Here is a 21982-nt window from a genome sequence, read left to right as displayed (position 1 = left end):
ATTCCAGTGGTAGGCTGCGCAAGGTGGCCGCTCCTCGAACAGCGATCGGATTTTGACCCCTCTAAGCGGTGGAGTGTCTATAGCGGACTTTTTTTTAATGTCTGTGCTTTGTGAAAGCGGCAGAGGTCAGACTGAGGTCTTCTCTTTGTCAGGTCAACCCGAAGACAGCAGCTCGGAGCTCGTCTGACCGGAGCAGCCGTTAGCAGTTTAAATGTTGTCTTTTTCATCACTCCTCAACATCATAATTCACCTCAAGTCCCGGGTCCCGCTATTGGTGGGATAAGAGGAGCCCGTTCACCCTGGACCTCATCAGACCACACTTACACCAGGACAGAAGGGACACTTTCACCCTGGACCACATCAAACCATGCTGGTACTGGGACAAAAAGGACCTGGCCCACACTCCGTCCCAGTCAGAGGGACTGGACCCCGCCACCGAGGCCAGGTACCGCAGAGAAGGGGCCCGGTTCATATTCGATGTGGGTACGCGGCTCGGTTTGTATCCTTCAATGGAAAACACAATGGTATGAACCTCATGGACGCATAGTAGCTGCATTACCACTATAACAGATTGTGACTGTGTGCATAGACCCACCGTAGACCCCTCAGAAATAATCCAGATACATGGTCCTGGTACTGGTCCAATTCGCTCGAGTGGTTCAGGTGACCAACGTGTGTTAATCTACTCCCTCTAAGAAAAATAAGTTAGTGCGTGTGCATTTGTTATACTTAAATACACTCGCGTGTATTTAAGTATAACTGAATCATCAGCAGCAGCAGCAGCAGTAGCAGTAAATTCGGGGACTGACATTGTACACAGTGAAATGAGGATGTTAACCTAACAGTTTTTGTAGGTGGTATCATGGTGTTGACGGTGGGGGATGATGCCTGTGTGGGTTTTTTTGGGGGTTGGGGGTAAAAGCCACTGTTTAAACTGTGTTGTCAGTCCAGTCTCCCTAACCGCTGAGGCTTCAGGCACTATGACACCCTGGCGACTGGGATCGTTTATTTCCACCGCTTTTACATGTTCCACTCCTTCAAGCAGTTCCCTAGATACGTAAGTATCAAGTTCTTCATCCACCCTAATGACCTGAAGTTTGATTCAACTGACAGTTCTTTAACTCTTATTCATGATCCTGGATTTCTGGAACAAAAACAAAACACTGTAAAGTGACAATGTACACATGCAACTTACATCAAACAAATTTACTCTGATTGCATGTGAACTGTAAACTGAAGACCTTGAACTCAGAGAGGCTGTACAGTGTTACAGTCTTTCTCCCGTTTAGTAGATCTATCACTGATTTATGTACAGTCCACACAATATGAAAACCAAACAGCATCAGCCTGCATTAGGTAGTAAACTAACAGTTAGCTTGCTTTGGGATTGATGTAAATGTTTTCAGTTCTCAGAGTCCTGTTAACTATCAAACACTGACAACACACACTATCATTGATGGGATGTAACGATCACTACTAAAAATTGGTGCCAATGCATCACGATTAAATTTAAAAATGAATCATGGTGCCCTTTTTTTTTTTCTATCTAGCTTTATTATATAAGGCAGTTTAAACAGTGACAGGAAATGAGAGATAGTGGAATGATCCCTAGCCAAACTGAACCAGTGTCGCTGATAAGGACCTTGTAGCCTTTTGGTTATGGTGTGCGTACCCCACCAACTAAGGCAACAGCACCCTTTGCAATGCTTTTTTTTTTTGTTATACAACAGAGGACGCAAGCCACTTTGCGTTCACTGGTTCGATGTCATACATCAGTGTGAGTTATTGGTTCAGGTGGAATGAAAGGCATGGCGACAGTCGCAAGTTATTATGAAATCAAGGATGCGCAGACCACTTTCAAGTTAGAGGTGTGGCAGCATTTGTTAAAGATAAGAAAATATATTTTGTTTTTTAATGTTTATATGTTTTGTATATGCATTAATTACATAGCTTGTGCTAAGTCATTACACCCTACCTCAGGAATGTTTTGGTTTTTATCTAAGAAACAATTCAAGGAATCTTTTTCAGTCAGAATTTCTCTGCTAGCTGTTAAAAAAAAATTGTGAAAGAGTGGTATTATTTACCTAGTATCAGAAGCTGGAATCAAATTGTGAGTTGAATTGTTGTTACATCTCTATTGCTCACCAGAGGATGAAGACCAGGTCAAGAGACCTGGTTAAGAGAATCAGCTTAGGCCACTAACACAACAGATGCAGTAAGCTTTAAAATGATGACACTATGACTGAGACGGTTGGTGTTGTCAGTCACATCTGGATAGTGTTTGGGTACATCTGTAATACTAGAGATGTCACACAAAGAACCCACTTGTTGTCTTGGTGTTGTTGAGGCTCATTCCTTGTGTCATATGATGATGAATAAATAGTTGAGGGGATGAGATGTCTCATTATTTTGAGCACTTTTTCAGTTCCAGTTTCATCACTTACTTATCCAATAGAGGCAAGAATGTGAAAAAAAATGTCCACAATCGTTAGTTTGTTTTTCCATACAAGCTCAACACAAGACAATTAAAGTAGCAGCCCTGTTGGTGTTAGGGATGTTTGAAATTGAGGTTTTTTTCAAGTTTAATAGAGGAGACATTTTGTTGGTAACCTGGTTGCTGTGTCTGCAGGTCACGGGGGGATGCTGCGTCTTCCTCGCAGGCAAGGTGGAGGAAACGCCAAAGAAGTGTAAAGACATCATCAAGACGGCTCGCAGCCTGCTCAGTGACACACAATTTGCACAATTTGGAGACGACCCCAAGGTGTGTTGAAATATGGTAAAAATACTGCTACAAGCTGAAATAGGCAGGAAGAGACAGAAGCTTAGAAAAGGTTCAGTAGACTGCAGTAATAAAATCTGTCTTTTACAGATATGACAGGAGAAACACCCCGGCACATTGAGATAGGCTCATAGAGGCCTGGAACAGATGATTTAAGATCATCTTTCTCCTTCTGTACACTATTGGGCTGGGCACTATTGTTAGCTTACTGTCTGCAGATACAGAAAAACGTTTAGCACCCAAAAGAGCATTCAGTTCCTACAGTCCACCGAAAGAAGACAGGAAGAATAGATCCTAACTCTCCCCATGTTCATTTTCAATTCACAACTGTTGATTCAACCATCACTTCTCAGTATATATTGTAAATAATATTTTGTTCATGCTTGGATATTATAATGAAACAGACTTTGGACATTGATTGGACTCTCTTCTAGTTGAACTGCACAAAGGCCATTTAAGGAATAATTCAGGGCCATTCAAAGATTTGTACCTAAGCATCAAAGTACAGAAACTGGCCATGTTTTATTGTTACTTTGGATTACGATTAGTTCGTACATAGGTAACAACTATTCTTCCTGGGTTACAATCTTAATAATAATAAAATACTAGATCTTGTAGCATGTAGTCATGCGCGAGGGAGCAATTGTGAGGTCATTTCATATTTGTAGCTATTTGCTTGAAGTCATAACTTTTTATGTATTGTTTTATTTATTTATTTATTCAATTTCAGTGGCACACTAAACTTGGTAGTATGTCCCAATGAGTGGTGACTATATAAAGCAGTTTTTTGCATTGCACTAGTTCTTGGTCTGAGAACAACTACGCTACCCTGTGTTGCTTCCCTCAAGGAATGAGTGTGTCTTTCATTGATAGACGATATCTTAGAAAAACAAACCCTGCAGTCTGCCTTGAGGCAAAATATTCATTAAAAAAGAAAAGCAAATCTTAAGCAAAGAGAGACCATCAAGCATGCTATTAACACTAACCATGGGTGACAGCAAAGAGCTAAACATGCAGCTTTGTTTGAGTTTTAGTGGATGAAGATTTTTTTTTTTGTTGTTGTTGCTCTGCTAGACCATACAGCAAAACTGTAATCTAGGTGAGACAATAGTAATTTTTATTTTTTTTTATTTTTTAGATTAAATTTCAATAATCATGATCGGTTAGAAATTAATCACATCTGTTACTGCCTAGTATTCAAGAAGCATCTCCAGGATTCACTGGAACGTATCATCAGTGTTATTATTAGTATTTCAGATTTCACAACATACATCCTCGCCCAGGTGACCTGGCCAGGGTTGCTCAGGTTCCGACTTGCGTCCCAACAGCTACCCACAGATTAGCCCTCTTTAACCAAAGCCACCTAGTGGCTTTTTCTGCGGCCTCATTGGCAGATCTAATGGCCCTCTTTGTGGCTGTTCCTGTGACGCCCAAACAAGTTCAGACCTTGCAGGAAGAATGTCTCACAAATCCTCAACAACTAACTTCTCTGTGCTTGTAGACTGTTTTCCAGCCGCTGCCCCTGCACTCCCCTGCAAGTTCCTGGTACTTGGTATGCTTCCTCTCATTGGCTTCCTCAATGCACTCTTCGCAAGGTGCTGTCAATTCCAGCATGATCAGGTGTTTTTGGGCCTCTGAGGTGATGATCAAGTCTGGACAGAGTGAAATTGTTGCAATTTGCTGTTGGAATGTCAGCCGGGAGCTGCCAATCAGAGGCTGTGTGGAGGAGGCCTGTTTTGCCAGAGTTTGGTTTTTTTCCCACTTTGATGATAGCTACTGCTTTTTTTTTTTTTTTTGGTGCATGGTGGTGTTTGCCGGTGTTAATTGCTGATGCTAAACTCTCAGCAACTGCCTTAAGCCTGGTCATGTCACCATGAGCCTTTGGGCAGCTGCTGAAGAGATGTTCTAATGACCGTCTTTCAGAGCAAAATGGGCAGGAGGGTATCTTGCTCTTTCCCCAGGAGTAGAGGTTTGCTGGGTTTGGCAAGGTGTCATAGACTGCCTGCACCAGGAACCTATTTTAGCAACTACTTTGTCAGTGTGGCAGGACCAGGAGAGCCATTCATCCACAGTGACTCCCAACAGACTGATCGCTCCAAGACTACTCTTTTAACTGATAAAGAAGGACAGCTCTTTCCTCAACGTATGGTTGGAGCCAAAGATAATATATTTGGTTTTCAACACTTTTACTACTAGTTCGTTGTTTCTATCCAGCCAAGAGACCCATGAGCTGTCTCGGCAAGATATATATATTAATGTCAAAAATATGAATGTCAAATTATGGTAATTTTAATTAATATCAAAGTTAACCTCACAGCACCACTCTCAAAAGGGAAACAGCAGCCAAATCAACAAGTCAGTCTTATGAAACATTATTAATTAATTTGAGTAATAATTCATTTAGTATGTAAAGGCAAACTACCATATTAAAGTAGAAGGATTCTGAGTTCTGCAGAGAAGCAATCAGCAATATTCATTATTTTGCAACATCAAATAGACCAGCAGTTGTGTTTAAGAACATTTATTATAAAGTAACAAAGCAAACAAACAAACAGGTGCTATTCTAGAATAGGCTATATATCTGTATGTGTGTGTGTGTTTGTGTGGCCAAATGGCTACAATGAAACTACAAACAAGGACCACATGTTTCATTTGGTCATTTGTTATGGCCAGATGAAATAGTTCCAAGGTGCCAGGACAAAAAAGGGGGGCATACAGCAATCATTGTTGACTGGGGGGTATTCCATCAATAAAGCCTGCTAAATAAAGCTTGGCTATTCAGATGAGTACAGACTGAAACTAACACCATCTCTGAATTAAGCCTCAAGTCGTTTCACTAATGGAGTTAAGCCTTTTTTTAATAAAGGCTAATTCAGGCCCAGATTGTATAGCCTGGTTATGTGCCCATCTCTGCGCAGTATAAGCAATTCATGAATGGACGAAAAACCGATGAAATTACGTACCAAGAGGGGAAACTTAGATCACCGTTATTTTCAGCCGCTGATCACATACTTCTAATGGATCTGAATGAAGAACAAAAAGCAATAATCAAAAAAAAAAAAAAAAAGGCAATACAGCTGCCATCAAGAAGTCACGGGAAAAGGCATGGCATTTCGGAAAGACTGAATGCGTAAGTTGTGCAAGTTTACTCATTTGTTTAATATTGTGTATATGTGTATTGTAATATCACTATAAGGTCTTTAACCATAAAGCACTTTATATTGCCTTTGTATGACATTTATTGTACAAATGAACCTAAACATTTAGCTATGAAGGAACATTTGGATCACTCAACTGTCCGAACCAGATATTATCAGTAGTCTGTAAAATATCTCAGATAACCAACATAAATAAAATACATAAAAATTTTTGATTAGTCCCATTCTGCAACCTGTGTGGATGTGTGACCCTTCTGATCTATTAACCCTTGACATGTATATAAATTTTTCTCATTTTAACAGGAGCAACAATGGCCAAAGGAGAACCTGGTAATAAGTCAAGACCTAATTTAAAAACATTTTACAGAATAATAAGTCACTCATAATGAGATATAATGATAGCTGAAATGCAAAATCTCCTATCTGCAGAATTTACTGATTGGCGGATTTCACTTTGGATGGATGAGAACAAGGAAGGCTGCACATATTCCGCCTATCTAAAAAAGTGAATTTTCTTCAGCCATCCATAATGAGTATTTCTGCATGTTTTGGTTTTTTTTTCTTTTATATTATTCTAAGGTATGAGTGTATACCATTGCAGTACAAGAAAAAAAAACAACAGGCTTCTATTACTATTGGAGGACCAGAGGACTTAACCCCAGCAGAAGAGCTGGCACTCAGCTCCAATTGTAAAAGGCAGTAGATTGAGGGAAGAGGTGGGGGATACCTCATCAGAGGCTATACCCCAAGGTGCTCGGGAACAGTATGTTGAAGGTATTGTTCACTTAGTTCTCTCCACAGTTGTTACCATTTCACTTTATGTCCGTTCTAATTAATGGAATAATGGAATGCTTATATCTGTAATGTGTGTGAGAGGTGACACTTTTCATCTGTTGGATCCCCCAACCACAGATGCTGAAGCCAGACCTGACCCATGTGTCATGCCCCAGCCTAGGGGAAACCAGGGCAAAACATAAGGTGAGTCTACTCTCTCCAAACTCCCAAGGAAGATCTGCATCATCTGCTGTAGTCCAAAATGTGCTTATATTTACAATAAGTTCACAAAAGAAAAGGAGCAAAGGCATTGGGGAGGGCACTTCCAATATAACAAATGTAACCAACTAAGGTTTGCAAACTAACCTGACAAAAGGAAACAGGAAAATAAAGACTTTCCTCCTAAACCAAAAACTGGTTGGAAGGGTAAATAGCTTCCCTCCCCTCCAGTTACTTCTACTGATAATCCAACTTAAAAAGTGAAAAAACAAAACTGCCTACATAGCAGTACAAACACTGCTGGAGATAAAACACAAAGTGCAGCAAGTTTCAATGTTGGGACCAGGAAGGAGGAAGAGCCACACCCATCACTAGAACACTAGAATTTTAAAGTAGAGTTGGTCAGTCACACCTCTCCTCTTTAAACAGAAGGCACACACACAAACACAAAAGCACTAATGACCCCAAGGGGTCATAACTGAGTAGGTCATCTTTGGAAAATCTTTGGTGATCCAAATGCAACCATCATCTCACTTACCTCAACAATTCAAGTGTTGTTCTGTGTGCAGTGTGATGGCCTCAGCACTTCTCAGGCTTTTGATGAAGAGACAGTGTCTGCAGACACTGACATTCCAGAGGTGGCCCCAATGTGAAATGCTGTTTTGGGTGTGTTTGTATCAGTGGAAAAAATTGCATAATACTGATTATTACCACTCACTCTGCAGGATATGGCTCGAATGAGAAGGCAATCAACAAAGACTGAAGTAATTATTCATTCCTATATCTTTAAGCAAGTTCTGCTCATTTGGTCTGACATATTTCCTTTTATCACAGGACTTCTGAACCACTGACAAAAGGAAGCTGCTCTTTTCTATTGAAAGAGAAAAGCTTCACATTCATTCAGTACAAGAAGCTTCAAATAAAGCAAATTAGGTTCGAAAAGGATGTAAGTATAAAATCTAAAACAGCTCAAGATCATGGTTTGAACAGTATTTAATGTTTGTTCTTTTCTCTACAACTTGAACGAACACCTCAAGAATAAAATGAAGAAAAAAAAGACATATAGGGTGCATGTGTCTTGTTTTGACCAAAAAAGTACAGGGGTTTAGATAAAAAATTGCTTGTACAAAAAAATCACAGTGAGGTTAACTAAAATAAATGTTCCTGTAGCAGTCACTTACTGTCCTTCCATCCATGTGGTCCTGGGGCCAATACAATAAAGTCCAATAGCAGCTGGACTTGCAGTTGGTGTGAAAAGGTGAGCATTGTGTGGAAGTTCAGTGAAACAAAGCAGGATGTTGCAACACAAAACAAAATAAGCAAAACGTTTTTGTTTTTATTTTGTTTTTGTTTATTTTTTAAGTAATAATTCATAGAGACAGTAATAACAACTGCTGCACTGAACTCTAGTAAAACAGCAACAACAATTTTCTATCACCAGTTTGACTCAGCCAGTCATAAGTCATCTGAGTTAGAGCCTTGCAGGTGGAGTGACTCTCTTTGTAGGTGACCTGACACTCAGTATAAGGGGAAAATAGTTCAATATATGATGATGTTGTTCTTAGTCCTGTTATTACTAGCAATTATACTATATATATATATATATATATATATATATATATATATATATATATATATATATATATATATATATATATATATATATATATATATATATATATATATACTATTATATATATATATGCATGGATTTATAAAGTATATTATTAAAAGTGCTCCATAATTTCTTCCTATCATGTTTTGGTTCACAAATCCAGTCTGCTGTTTTGAAGCCTCCGGTTTGTAGTTTGGCCATTGCCATCTTTGTTTGTTTGAGGAGAAGATGGAATTGAGGAGTGTGGCCTAGATCTGACCTGCTTTCTACACTTTCCAGAAGGACTAGCACAGTGCTTTTAACTAAAATGCTTATTTGTGTTTTGGATGTCAGGCAGGATGAGCCAATTATAAATGCTGATTACCTGGTTTGGGTTTTTACAAGTAGTTAGTTTACAAGACAGTTTTTACTTTTTATAATTCAGTGTAGTGAGCAAAGTTTTGAAAAATGTGTACAGATAAAAATATACTTGCTCCTCTTGATGAAATGTCCAGTGTTTACAAAAGGATAAGACAAACTGGAATTCATTATTGCTAAGAGAATGTCAGCTCTAATCATGGCATTTTTCAAAATGACTTGTTTCTGAATTTTGAGGTGTTTGTTTTTGGTATTTTTGACACTATGAGTTGGACTTGGGTTTTTTAGTAGACTTTTTCCTGGACTTGGACCAAAAAGTCCTTCGTCTTGTGATGTTTGTGCCACTTAATTTAGCAGGCATTACATGGAGCATGTCACCAATTATTCACATAATGAAGGTTACTTATGTTCCTTACAGGAGGAGGTGATGGTGTTGGAACGCATTCTGCTGCAGACCATTAAGTTTGACCTGCAAGTAGAACATCCCTACCAGTTCCTGCTGCGCTATGCAAAGCAACTCAAAGGTACAACTGTAACATTTGGCTGATATTTAGTACTGATACTTAACTTAAAATGTGTTAAAAATAAAAAGGAAAGTTTATTGTGAATGACTTAAATCCAACAATTACACTGACAAAACCACTTTCATTACTCTGTGTTAGGCCTAGCTTATGGAACAGCTACTAATGTTTTTCAGGTGACAAGAACAAGGTGCAGAAGCTGGTTCAGATGGCCTGGACCTTTGTGAATGACAGGTGAGTTCCAGTGAGAATCCACGATTTTGACTGAGAATTTTCACAGCAACCACAGCCAGAGCAGGAGAGTTGGAGGCATACTGTTTTTGAATTATCTGTCATCATAAATCGAGGTTCTGGCGACTTCACAAAATGCAGTTTTGGCTTTGTGAACAAAATATCTCCTTGCCATGAGATAATTAGTTTACTAAGTATCTATGATGTCAGCCACTAGTTTGAATAGCTGTTATGAAGACACCCCTTTTTATACCCAGTCTGTGATTGGTGAAAACACCCACTTGGGCTTAAGGACGAAATGATTAGATTAAGAAAAGAACCTTTAGGTCATTATACATGATCATATAACATGTAACAGGGTGTCAGAGGTAAGAAATGTCTTATCTACCACATGTTAGCCGAATGACATGTGAACTAGGGATATGAGAATAGTAATAATATCATTGTGCTCATTCCAAGCCTTTGTACCATGGTGGCCCTGCAATGGGAGCCTCAGATCATAGCAGTGGCTGTCATGTATCTGGCTGGACGTCTCTGTAAGTTCGAGATTCAGGACTGGACTTCCAAACTGTCATCCCGGCACTGGTGGGAGCAGTTTGTCTATGATGTACCCGTGGAAGTGCTGGAGGGTAATAGAAATACTCTCACAGTATTCATTTATTCATGGTCCAAGTGCTTTATAGTGTTTTTGTTGTTTCCTTTCCTTTGCTTCATCTGCTCTCCTTCCTCTCAAAGATATATGCCACCAGATCCTAGACTTGTATTCTCAGGCTAAGCAACCGATGCCTGATGGAGAGATAAGGACAGGTGAAAATCCTCCACCAGCTTCCATGCTGTCCCCCTCAGCCCCACAGGCAGCCAAGAAGGCCTCACCTCAGACCAGTCCCAGACCACCCAGACCAGCTCAGGTTTGTTTTTTACAGTGTTAGTCTCCGTTTTTTTCTATTTCTCTTCCCTCTGTGAAGGCCTTTCTGACACTGACTGTTTATTGTTTTTGTTTGTATATTTTTTTCAGCCCTCACCCAAAAATGAGACCAGTACCTCAAGTAAGAACACATCCTACTCAGACACCAAACACACTGCACTTTTAGTTAATTGAGTGAAACATTGCGTATTTTCCTCTGTTTGTGTGTTCATTTTCCAGAACTCCCAAATTTAGAGCCTCCTCCACCCCCTCCTCTCACACTAGTGTCCATAAACCCTGGTGAGTATCGTTTGCCCTTAACTTCATAAGCCTGCTTGACGCTTGACACTTGCATGAGCCTATATTGTTCATATCATTTGACTGGAGCCACAGACAGGTTGTCATTGGTGGGTCTCCAATGCGAGCGTGGCACAGAGACAAATCCCTCCTTACTGTTGTTAGTTGTTTGGTTCACTGCATCTCTCTTTTCCCCAACAGATCACCAACTTCTTTCCTCCTACGCACCAGCCCCAGTTCTGCCAGCTAATCCAGCGCCTCCACCTCTACCCCACTGTCCCCCTCCACCACCTCCTCCGCCCATGGACCTCCCCAGCTCTAGCTCGCTGGTGTCTACTGGCAGTTATCAGAAGCTTCAGTCCATGATGTCAACAGAGGGCTCCTGTTACACTGCAGTCCCCCAGACATATGCCCCACCCCTGGGATACCACCAGTATCCCCCAGGCACCACATCCTACACTCACACTCCCCCAGTCTCTGCATATAGCTACCTGCTTGTTCCTTCACCCCCTTCAGTCATGGGCATGACACCTACTTTGAAAAGTGGATACCTGCCACCATCAACTGTTGGACACAATCAGCTACCCCCTCCACTTCCAAGTGGGATGCCCCCTGTCACTGCACTAAGTCGGGGCACATGGATGAGATGAGAACCACCCAGAAAGGTCAGAGCTCGTGTAAAATGGGTCCAATTACTGTGGGCAAAAAAAGTTAACTACACATTATTATCTTTTATGATAGAGTAAAGAAAACCCATGATGATGTGGATCCAGTCAAGTAAAAGAAGACACTGCTAATTCGTTCCCATTCTGAAAATATGTACTGTTACCTGGTTGATATGGATTTCACTCAACTAGTAACTGCATGGAGGACTGCAAATTTCATGTCTTTCTAAGCACTGTTGTTTTACTAAACACAAAGGTTTTCTTTTCAGATTATGTCAGTTGAAACACAACTTCGTTCTTTTGTATTATATTTGCCAGTTTGGAGATTGTATTAATGTTCTGATGGTTTAATTGCACAGACTGACTTTTTTTTTATCAACATATTCAAGAGAACGTCTGTGTATATTCTCATTTAGCCAGGTCATAGTCATATCCGGCCAACAATTTAATCGAATACAAATGGATTTAGGACTTAGGTTTCTGAAAGTTTCACCTCTTAGCCAAGGGGCTTCATCAGTTCGTAACGCATCGGTCTGACTAGTCCTCACTAGTCTAGTCAGACTAGTCTTTGACAAACCCAAGTCCTAAGTCCAGTTGCGTTCAATTCAATTGTTGGCCGGATATATTCAAGAGAACACTGCAAGACAGTTCTTTTTTCCATTGTTTAGCTCACTGTGTTTACTGTTTGAATGTAACAGTAAAAAAGAACACAAAGAATACAAATGTGAATTGTATTTATGCTATTGTGTATTATCATTTCACAGTTATATATTAATTAAAATCAACCATGACATTATCATCACCTTGCCTAAAATTATGTAGGTCCCCTGAAAGTGGGTTATGTGAAAACTCGGACTATGTTAACCCGGAGATAAGGGAAACACAAAGAAAGCTGTTAGACATGGATTCTCCATTCATTACGAATCCGATTGATGTCGAAGATCAACTTATTCGAAACGCTTTACGTCGCGAGAGAATCTTTCGACCGAGATCAGATGTTCTGGCGTTTCCAGAGCAGTATCTGTACAAACTGTATCGCTTTTCAGACAAACTTTTCCTTTATCTCAATAACATTCTCCGGCTATACATCACCAGCCTAACACATCGTGGACGTGCGCTCACATCGCAGCAAATTTTAGGCATAGCGCTACGATTTTTTGCAAACGGTAGTTTTCTGTACAACATGGGAGATGCCGAACACTATGGAAAAGCAATAGTGTGTAGAGCTGTGAGAAAAGTAACTCTTGCAACTAAATGATGATGATGGTAGTGTTCCTGGGACACAAATATGTAAGAACCATCAAAGAAGAATTCCACAGGATTGCAGGTAACTGATTTAGAAATCATATATTCTATTATTTTACATTATATTTCGCTGAGTGGGTTCAGCAGCTTAATTAGCTGCCATTTTGCTTGACTGGGACACAAATTCCCATTACTAGGCCTGCAGGCAATGAAGGGGGACTATGTAAATAGAAGATCCTTTGACAGCATCAACATCCAGGTATGTGACCTACCATCTTAAAAATTATGTAGCCGAAATGGAAATGTATGCATTACAATAAACTCATATCATCAGTAACTCATATCATTCTTGGCACTGTGAGGATCATATGTGATGCAGCCTGCATCATTACAAATGTAGAAGCCAAGTGGCCTGGCTCTGTACATGTTTCCCAGATCTACCGGGAGTGTAGTCTGAGCAACAGATTTGCAGGTGGTAAGGAAACTAAAACTTTGTACAAATGTTCAGTTTCTCCCTTATTAATGCACTCAAATGTGTCCTGTATAACTACAGGAGACTTTGATGGCGCAGGGATCAAGGTTATCTATGCCAGCCTACCCTGTTGACCCCTTACCCTGACCCTATAATATTATTATAATATTATTATTTATTTCATCAATACCACTGCAGGACTGGAGCCCGGGTTGAGATGACCATAGGCATACTCAAATCCCAGTTCCAGTGCCTGCATAAGCTCAGGGTAATTCCAGAGAGGGCATGTGACATCATTGTGGCATGTGTTGTTGTCCAAAATATTGCAACTATTAGGGGAGAATAACACCCTGCCGTACAAATTAATGACCAAGAGGATGACCATCCTGTCCACCCAACAGACGTCCGAGATGGAAGTGTCGTAAGGGACCTAATCTGCAGAAATTACTTTTGAATAAAACAGTCTAAAACAAATTGGCATGATTGGGTCTTCATTACCGAAAAGTACAAAAGCAGCAGTTAGGATTTGTAATATAGTTCAGCTATTAACATATTTCATCTGTGTAGTTCACCCACATCGACTGACGTTCTAGTAATAGAATTTCAAGGTCTGTTTTTCTAATCTGGCCATCCAGATAGACCATTTCTTTTTCAGTATAGTCTTCATAAGGTGGACTCTGTACAAATCCTTTACAGGTAACTAGGAAACGTATGGAGGTCATTTAAATCCTACAGTTCTACATACAGATTTAACGTGGTAATGACCAAAAACCTCACTGGGTCAAGCTGCGCTGTAGAAGTTGATGGACCCTCTTGGTGATGTGCAGACATATTCTGTTGAAGGACAAGAATGTGCTAGTAATTTTTCCATGATCTATGATCTATGATCATCACCTCAAAGTACATGTCAAACTTTGAGTTTTACACAAGAATGTAAATGAATGTGAATGGGTAGAGCACTGCCAGTAGCTATACATAATATTAAAACACAATTCAGTCGGCCTCTCTGGATCTCTCCCCATGGCAGCAGACAGTGTTTCTTCATCGTCATTATCCCCCTCTTCATCCTCCTGTGATGCAGGAAAAGATACTGTTTCAGAATACTTTGAACAGCCATCTGAAGCAAGATCTGAGTCTGGAATACTTACAGCTGCCAGGTGTTCAATTGTTTCAGTTGAAGGCTGAACGAGGCAAATGACACCATCCACAACTGTTGGGGGGGATTTTATATATAAGAAGTGTTACATATAAGTTTTATTTTTTAAAAGACACAAGCGTATACTTACATGTAATGTAGGCACTTGTGTCCTGGGGGGTGACAGGCTCAGATGAGCTTCTCCCAGGGATGCCTTCAGCCACCGGTCGTTCCCTCCTGTTTTTCGGGCCTCTGCCTTCTTTCTGTTGGCTAAACATAACTGAAATGTTAATCTCTTTTTTTTTAAATTAGTAGATTTTATTTTGTTTGTGTACACATTTTAGCTTTTTAAATGGCTTAAATAAAAATGTGTAAACATTGATGTGTTAATCTATCAAGTGGGGTATTAAATGAGATAACGTTTAAACAACATTTTGTTCAGGGTTTAAATTACTACTTATTATTTAATATTAAATTAATATTTACTTCGTTTAACAGCTCAAGTCAACTTCAAAGCCTGTTCTTTCTATCGGCAATGTGGACGCCCGAGCACGTGCGTCCTTAAAAAAAAAAAAAAGAAAGTGCGCCCTCAAAAAAAAAAAAAAAAAAAAAGTCGCCAGATTTCTAGAATAATACCGCTCATTTCCACGTCAAGCTGGTGCAGTGTGTCCTGGGGGGTGACATCACATCAACTTGTTGCTGAAAGTCATACAGGTTGTGTGTGTCAGAAGAAAAGGAAGGGGGAGGGAGGGGGGCGGGGATAGCTGACCTCTGCATTATTATGATCCCAGGCCAAATAACACAAACTTCGGCTTCCAAATAAATTATATTTAATTTCTAAAATTATAATAGAGAATGTATAGCTACATGTAATGCATTGGGTTATGTGAAAATGTAAAAAAAAAAAAAAAAACGAATCTGTGCCTGCATCACCTACGTGAATTATTATATAATTAGTAATACTTATTTATTTTATTTTATTGATTTGTAGTAGTAGTTGTTCTTATAGTGGTGGTAGCAGTAGTAGTAGTTGTTGTTATCGTAGAAGTAGTATTTTTTTTATATTATATTTTATTAATTTGTATTTGTTTCTCTATTCTTGTTAACTTTTGTACTTAATAACATATGTAATAAAATAACATAAATAATATAATATATTCCTGTATTTGTATGTTGGGGGTGTTTCGTTGTTGGGGGTAATGGGTTAAGGGGGAGGGCGCCGATGGATGTTTCGACCAGGGTGCAAAACTAGCCAGGACCGCCTCTGGTCAACTTAAAACAATAAAATTAAAATCCAAGTTGAGGTACAATTATAGCCCAGCAAAATATGCCTTACCTTTTTGAATGATGTTTTTATATTTCATTTTTAATTGCTTCCAAGTCCACTTCTTCCCTGAATGAACCTACCTGAATGAAAATCAGATTTTATTTATATTTATAACTGTAAACTGCTCTTACGGTTAAATGTAAAATCAATGGAATAGTACATTCAAAGTTACGCGTTGACTCGGGTGGCAATGCAGTTTCTCTCTCCTTAGCCGCTCCAGGGGTGGTACTTTTACGTACCTCCAACTCAGTTTGGGTGAAATAACTGGATCGCTTTCGCTCGTTTGTCATGGTGACTCGTGGTATCTGGGTTTCATTGATGATGGCTTTTTATAGAGGTTGTGCACGCGCAGTACTCAAGGTGAACATACTCAGAGTTTCCCATCTCAGAGTAAGTTAACTCAGAGTTTGTTGAACCTCCTACCTGGAAATACCTTCCTGGACTCCACTAGACCTTTGAATATAAACCGTGGTATCTCTGAGACAGAGACGTCAGGAAAACATGGTTAGTAAATAGTTACACATGCTTAGAACTGGGAGAAACATGGTTATTGACATGTCGGCGCATGCAAGGGGGGACAGAGAGACGGGTGCTCAGTCCTTCCTCCAGGCCAATAGCTAAAGACTAAATGAACTTTAACTTTTTAACAATAAGCTGTCATGCAGAAAAGTTTTAAGCCTGGTCTTGAAAATTGTTAAAGAGTCTGTCACCTGGACCCATACTGGAAGTTGGTTCCATAGGAGAGGAGCCTGATAACTGAAAGATCTTCCTACAGATTTGCTCTTGGAGATTTGTTTGGACATCCAGATAATGAGTTACAGTAGTCCAGCTTTTCTGCATCCTCATGAGAGAGGATTTTTCAGATTTTCGTAATGTTCCTCAGGTGAGACAAAGCTGCCCTACTGACTTCTTTTATGTGAGGGACAAAGGACATGTCTTGGTCAAAAGTTATTCTAAGATTCCACCTGGTCCGTACTCAGAATTCCTATCAAAGTTAGCACAGTACAGATGAAATCATTATACTGGGACATTAACATATACATGTTGATGTGGAAAGCGACAGCCTTAGTTCTGGGTTTCTTTCCCTACTAGACTCAATTGGCTTTTCCCAGCATGTGAATGAACCCACTCACTTCTACAATCATATCCTTGATCTTGTTCTATCATATGGCATTGAAATTGACAAGCTAACAATTTTTCCCCAAAACTCTCCTGACTGACCATTACCTTATTACACTTATTTACTTTAATGGGCTCCACAGCATTGAGGAATAAATTCAGCTATAGAATATGTTTATCTGAAGCTGCTGTGGCTAAATTTAAGGAGAACATTCGGTCATCATTCCCAACAATGCCATATCTAAATTCAAATGAGGATTTCTCCCATACTCAGGTTGATGACCTTGTGACTAGCACTATGGCCACACTACGTTCAAATCTCGACAATGCCGCCCCTCTCAAAAAGAAAGTATTCAATCTGAGGAGGCTAGCTCCCTGGTATAATTACCAAATCAGTGCCTTAAAGCAGACATCAAGGAAATAAGAAAGAAATTGCCGTTCCAGTAAGTCAGAAGACTCTCACACAGCCTGGAAAGATAGCCTAAAAACATATAAAAAAGCTCTCCGCAGTGCTAGAAGTTCATATTACTCAGCATTCATAGAAGAAAACAAGAACAACTCCAGGTTTCTCTTCAGCACTGTGGCCAGGCTGACATAGCTCAGTTGAACCTGTGATCCCCTTAGCTCTAAGCAGTGATGATTTTATTAACTTTTTGACAGATAAAATTCTCACGATCAGAGAAAGAATTTATCAGCTAGATAAAAATCTCCTACTAAATACAGCAACTCCTGAATCAGCTGCAACAGCTCTTTTACATCTGGAATGTACCTCAGGCACTTAAGACCATGGTCATCAAACCCCAGCTTAAAAAGCCTCATCTTGATCCAGATGTTTGGCAAACTATAGACCCATATCGAACCTTGCATTTATTTCTAAAATCATTGAGAAAGCTGTAGCAAAACAACTACAGGACCACCTGGATGGGAACAGTTTGTTTGAACAGTTTCAATCACAATTTAGAGCCCATCATAGCACAGAAACAGCGCTGGTTAAAGTCTGCTTCCTCTAAGCAACATTATCAGGAAGCACAGTATTCACTTCAACTGTTATGCAGACGACACTCAGCTGTACCTATCAATGAAGCCAAGTGAAGTCACTCAGATAGTCAGACTGCAGGCATGTCTTGAAGACATAAAAGTCTGGATGACTGGAAATGTTTTACTTCTCAACTCTGACAAAACAGAAGTCTCTAAGAGTAAATCTGGAGGCAGATCTTTCGGTTATCAGGATCCTCTTTGATGGAACCAACTTCCAGTAACGGTCCAGGGGGCAGAATTTTCAAGACCAGGCTTAAAACTTTCCTGTATGACAGAGGTTATAGTTAAAAAGTTAAAGTCCTCTACTCTTTAACTATGCTGCTATAGGCCTAGGCTACTGGGGGAAGGACTGAGCTTCTCTCTCTCTCTCTCTCTCTCTCTCTCTCTCTCTCTCTCCCTGTCACCCTCTCTCCCCCTCCCTCCCTCTCGCTCACTCTCCCTTCCTCCCCACTTGCATGCGCTGATAAGAACCATCCTTCTTAAAAAACACAGTTTCATCCAGTTCTGTATTTATACTGCATTTACTAACCATGTTCTGCCAAAGTCTCTGTCTCTCCCAGTTCCTCTCCTCTCCACTCTCTCTCTCTGTCCTCATCCTGCAGGTGGTGACTCATCACCATCCCATGTTCCTGCAGCGCCTGCTGGTCCCATATCTTCATGAATTCTGTACTACAGCTCATCTTCATGTAGCAACATGTTCCTGCTTACACCCCCCTCTCTCTCTCACTCTCTCTCTCCCACTCTCAACCCAGCCGGTCGAGGCAGGTGGCCGCCCCCCCTGAATCTGGTTCTGTCCGAGGTTTCTGCCTCTTTAAAGGAAGTTTTTCCTTCCCACTGTCGCCAAGTGCTTGCTCATCGGGGGATCTGTTGGGTCTCTTTAAATAATTTTATAAAGAGTTTGATCTAGACCTGCTCTATATGTGTTACATCAAGTGCCTTGATGTAACTTTGTTATGATTTGACGCTATACAAATCTATTTGTATAGCGCCTATATACTGAAGGCCTTTCAGAGATTTGTTTGGACATCTAGATAGTAATGACTTACAGTAGTCCAGCCTAGAAGTTGCAAATGCATGGACTAGTTTTCTGCATCATCCTGAGAGAGGATGTTTCTGATTTTCGTAATGTTTCTCAGGTGAAAGAAAGCTACCCTACTGACTTGTTTTATGTAAGGGACAAGGACATGTCCTGGTCAAAGGTTACTCCAAGGTTTCTTGCAGTGGAGCTGGAAGCCAAAGTAATGCCATCCAAACTGATTAGATGATAAGATAGCATTTCTCTGAGTTGCTTATATACAATAGCTTCAGTTTTGTCAGAGTTGAGAAATTATACAATTTTTGTTCATCCAGACTTTTATGTGTTCAAGACATGTCTGCAGTCTGACTATCTGTCTGACTTAATTGATAAGTACAGCTGCATGTCGTCTGCATAACAGTGGAAGGTGATGCTGTGTTTCCTGATAATGTTGCCTAGAGGAAGCAGATAAAGCGTAAAGAGGATTGGTCCAAGTACCGAACCTGGGACTCCATAACTGACTAGTGCATGAGGAGGAGCTGTTGTTAACATGAACAAATTGATGTCTATCTGATAAGTAGAATTTGAACCACCTTAGTGCAGTTCCTTTAATTCCAATTTCATGTTTCAGTCTCTGTAGTAAAATATTATGATCTATGGTGTCGAGTGCGAAGTATGGAGGCTGATCCATTGTCTGAAGCCATTAGAATGTCATTGGAGACTTTGAATGGCTCAGTTAAATAAAAAAATCTCTGGGTACTGGGTTTAATAGACAGGTCGACGATCTGGATGATGAAACTATAGAAGCTAGCCCTGAGAGATTCAGAGGTGAGAATGACTCCAGATGTAAACGAGGCGTTGCAGTTGATTCAGAAGTTGCTGTATTCAGTAGAAGACCTCATAAACGCAGCCTGCATATAAAATAAGACTCAGATACAAGTGTTATGTCTTGTTGGAAACAATGGTGAATGCAGGAAGAAATGGAAAGACATTTTTCTGAGGCAGAAGTGGAGACTGTCAGTGAGATGGAGGCCTGAAAAACCATCCTGTTTGGAGGGCACAGCACCAAAATCACAAACCCAAGAAAACAAAGCGAGTGGCAACAGTTTGCTGCAGCTGTAAACACCGTCAGAAGAGAAGTAGTCTGATATAAATGGTACACCTATTTTTTAACTCCTTTTGGCACAGCACATTTGTTATTTATAGCTCAAGTGGTACTGATTGTATGCATTAAACAATTGTTCATTACAGGTGGATGCAAAGCACAGGCTGTCCTCCCACTGCCAGAGCATGGCTGCAGCAATGCTCTTGTCAACTGCGGTGAGGTGCTCACCAATACAGTCCTGCAGCTACAACGTAAATCAATACAAGCAACCAACCTGGATGGAATTGAGACAAATGAGAAATGGAATGGCTGAACTATTAAAGGGCAGTGTGCAAAAATGAATCTTTGTCTTTAAACACTGCATGATATCCTGACTGAGTCTGGGTTCCTGTTCATATTCTTTGTTTTCCACACAGATTCAATCGGCATTTGATTATGTGTTTGTGGCAGGTCTAGAAGGTATGAGAAAGATCTAACACCAACACCTGGGGAATTAACCCCAGGAAATGTAAGGGTTAATGTTGATTACAAACTGAACTCAAAATCAAGGCAGGCAGACACGCTCACAGGACAGATGTGTCTCTAATTGAAGAATTTTATTTGCGAGTAATGAAAAGGAGAACAAGCTGAAAGACAAAAATGACAAGGACAATCGTTAAAATCGCAACCAGTTAAAAGTAGAATTAATATTTTAATAGTAACAAATCCAAAAGGAAACCAAAAGAATATAAGTGGGCTACAGCCAGCTGGTGGGTGGCAGACTATTCAGGTGTGTCTAGTGGTACTCACAGCAACCTAAACACACTCACACAGCAAACGGCGAAGGGACCTCAAGTGCGGTGACTAGACTCCGCCAGTGGACTGGCTTGCATCTCCACTAAATCAGAGAACAAAACTAGAAACAAGATTAAACACAGTACCAGTCAACCCAGGAGACCAATATTAATGATCAGCAAGCTAAAGCTAGAATGAGGTGGGCAACAAAAAACAAAGTAGTTATGCCATCTGTATAAAATAAAGGAATCTGTCCGGGCCCCCACTTACCACCGTAATAAGAGATCAGGGCTTGGGCACAGGAGGGGAAAAACATATCTACAACAAGGCTAAACAAAGAATAAAAGAAGAGTTAGGTCTCAGAAGCTCTTGATTTAGGTTAAGAGCAAGAGAACAGACCACTCACCTCTGGCCAAGGCACATGGCAGGAAAGGACAGGAGAAAGAGAGTCAGGTGCCTTAATTCAGGCCTCGATTAGGGGCTATCTGAAGGGAGGGGCCAAGCCTGGAGCTGAATTCAGGGACTGTGGGGAATAAGTCCTCACCACACATCACAGTATCACAGGAAAATATTATGTTTTTTACAAGTTAGGCAGATGCCGTGCCGTCCTGTCCTCCTCCTGCACTCTGGAAGAACACTTAATTGTTCTTCCCACTCTTAATTTCTTCAATCTGACTTCAGTTCACCATTACACCGTCTGGGTCACCAATTCCCCTTTTCCTCCAAACTGTGCGTACACGTGGGTAAAAGTTTCCGTAGGGGTGTGCACATTTTAAGTCTGCGTTTTATAGATCACAACCTTTGCGGGAAGTGACGTGCAAGTTTTTGTGCATATGCAATGTTTATAAATGAGGCCCCTGTTCTGTACCCTAAAGAGTACTACGCTGCACAAGTATTTTAGTTACTGTGCTGGTATGTAGCTGACTAATTACCCTTTCTATAAGGATTTTAACACAACATGCTCAGACTTATGTTCTATTTATATGTCTACCTGTTTTTAAGTTAAATGTTTTTTCTAACCTGATTATTGTCTTTTTCTGTGATACTGATATCGTATTTTGTTTTTTGAATTGCCCAACAATGACATGTAAAGACATCCAATCTAAGGTAGTCTAACTGAAGTAGACTTGAATTATATTGTACTCCTGATGACATTTTAAGGTGTATTCACATCAAGCGTATGTATAATATATGTATTGGGAATGTCTTTACACAACTTACTCACCACTGAA

The 21982-nt window shown here is 40.2% G+C and overlaps 1 protein-coding gene across 12 annotated transcripts; it reads left to right on the top strand.

Moving 5' to 3' along the window:
• On the top strand, window positions 1–12316 carry LOC115035933 (cyclin-K-like). Of its 12 annotated transcripts, none has more exons than XM_029493992.1 (12): window positions 1–499; window positions 976–1057; window positions 2630–2761; window positions 4281–4331; window positions 9321–9426; window positions 9600–9657; window positions 10114–10283; window positions 10390–10562; window positions 10670–10700; window positions 10799–10858; window positions 11057–11520; window positions 11597–12316. In XM_029493992.1, the coding sequence occupies exons 2-11, from the start codon at window positions 1025–1027 to the stop codon at window positions 11503–11505; spliced, it is 1263 nt and encodes a 420-aa protein (XP_029349852.1). In that variant the 5' UTR covers window positions 1–499; window positions 976–1024; the 3' UTR covers window positions 11506–11520; window positions 11597–12316. The 12 variants fall into 12 exon arrangements, with proteins under 12 accessions (XP_029349852.1, XP_029349850.1, XP_029349854.1 ...); XM_029493997.1 differs by lacking the exons at window positions 1–499; window positions 976–1057 and adding exons at window positions 6367–6442; window positions 6539–6711; window positions 6850–6915 and having other exon boundaries at window positions 2870–6267; window positions 11057–12316; XM_029493996.1 differs by lacking the exons at window positions 1–499; window positions 976–1057 and adding exons at window positions 6367–6442; window positions 6539–6711; window positions 6850–6915 and having other exon boundaries at window positions 2664–2761; window positions 4281–6267; window positions 11057–12316.
• Window positions 12317–21982: the final 9666 nt, after the last annotated feature.

This window comes from Echeneis naucrates, chromosome 22 (assembly GCF_900963305.1).
Source record: "Echeneis naucrates chromosome 22, fEcheNa1.1, whole genome shotgun sequence".
Classification (NCBI taxonomy): domain Eukaryota; kingdom Metazoa; phylum Chordata; class Actinopteri; order Carangiformes; family Echeneidae; genus Echeneis; species Echeneis naucrates.
This window is presented reverse-complemented; position numbering and strand designations above follow the sequence as displayed.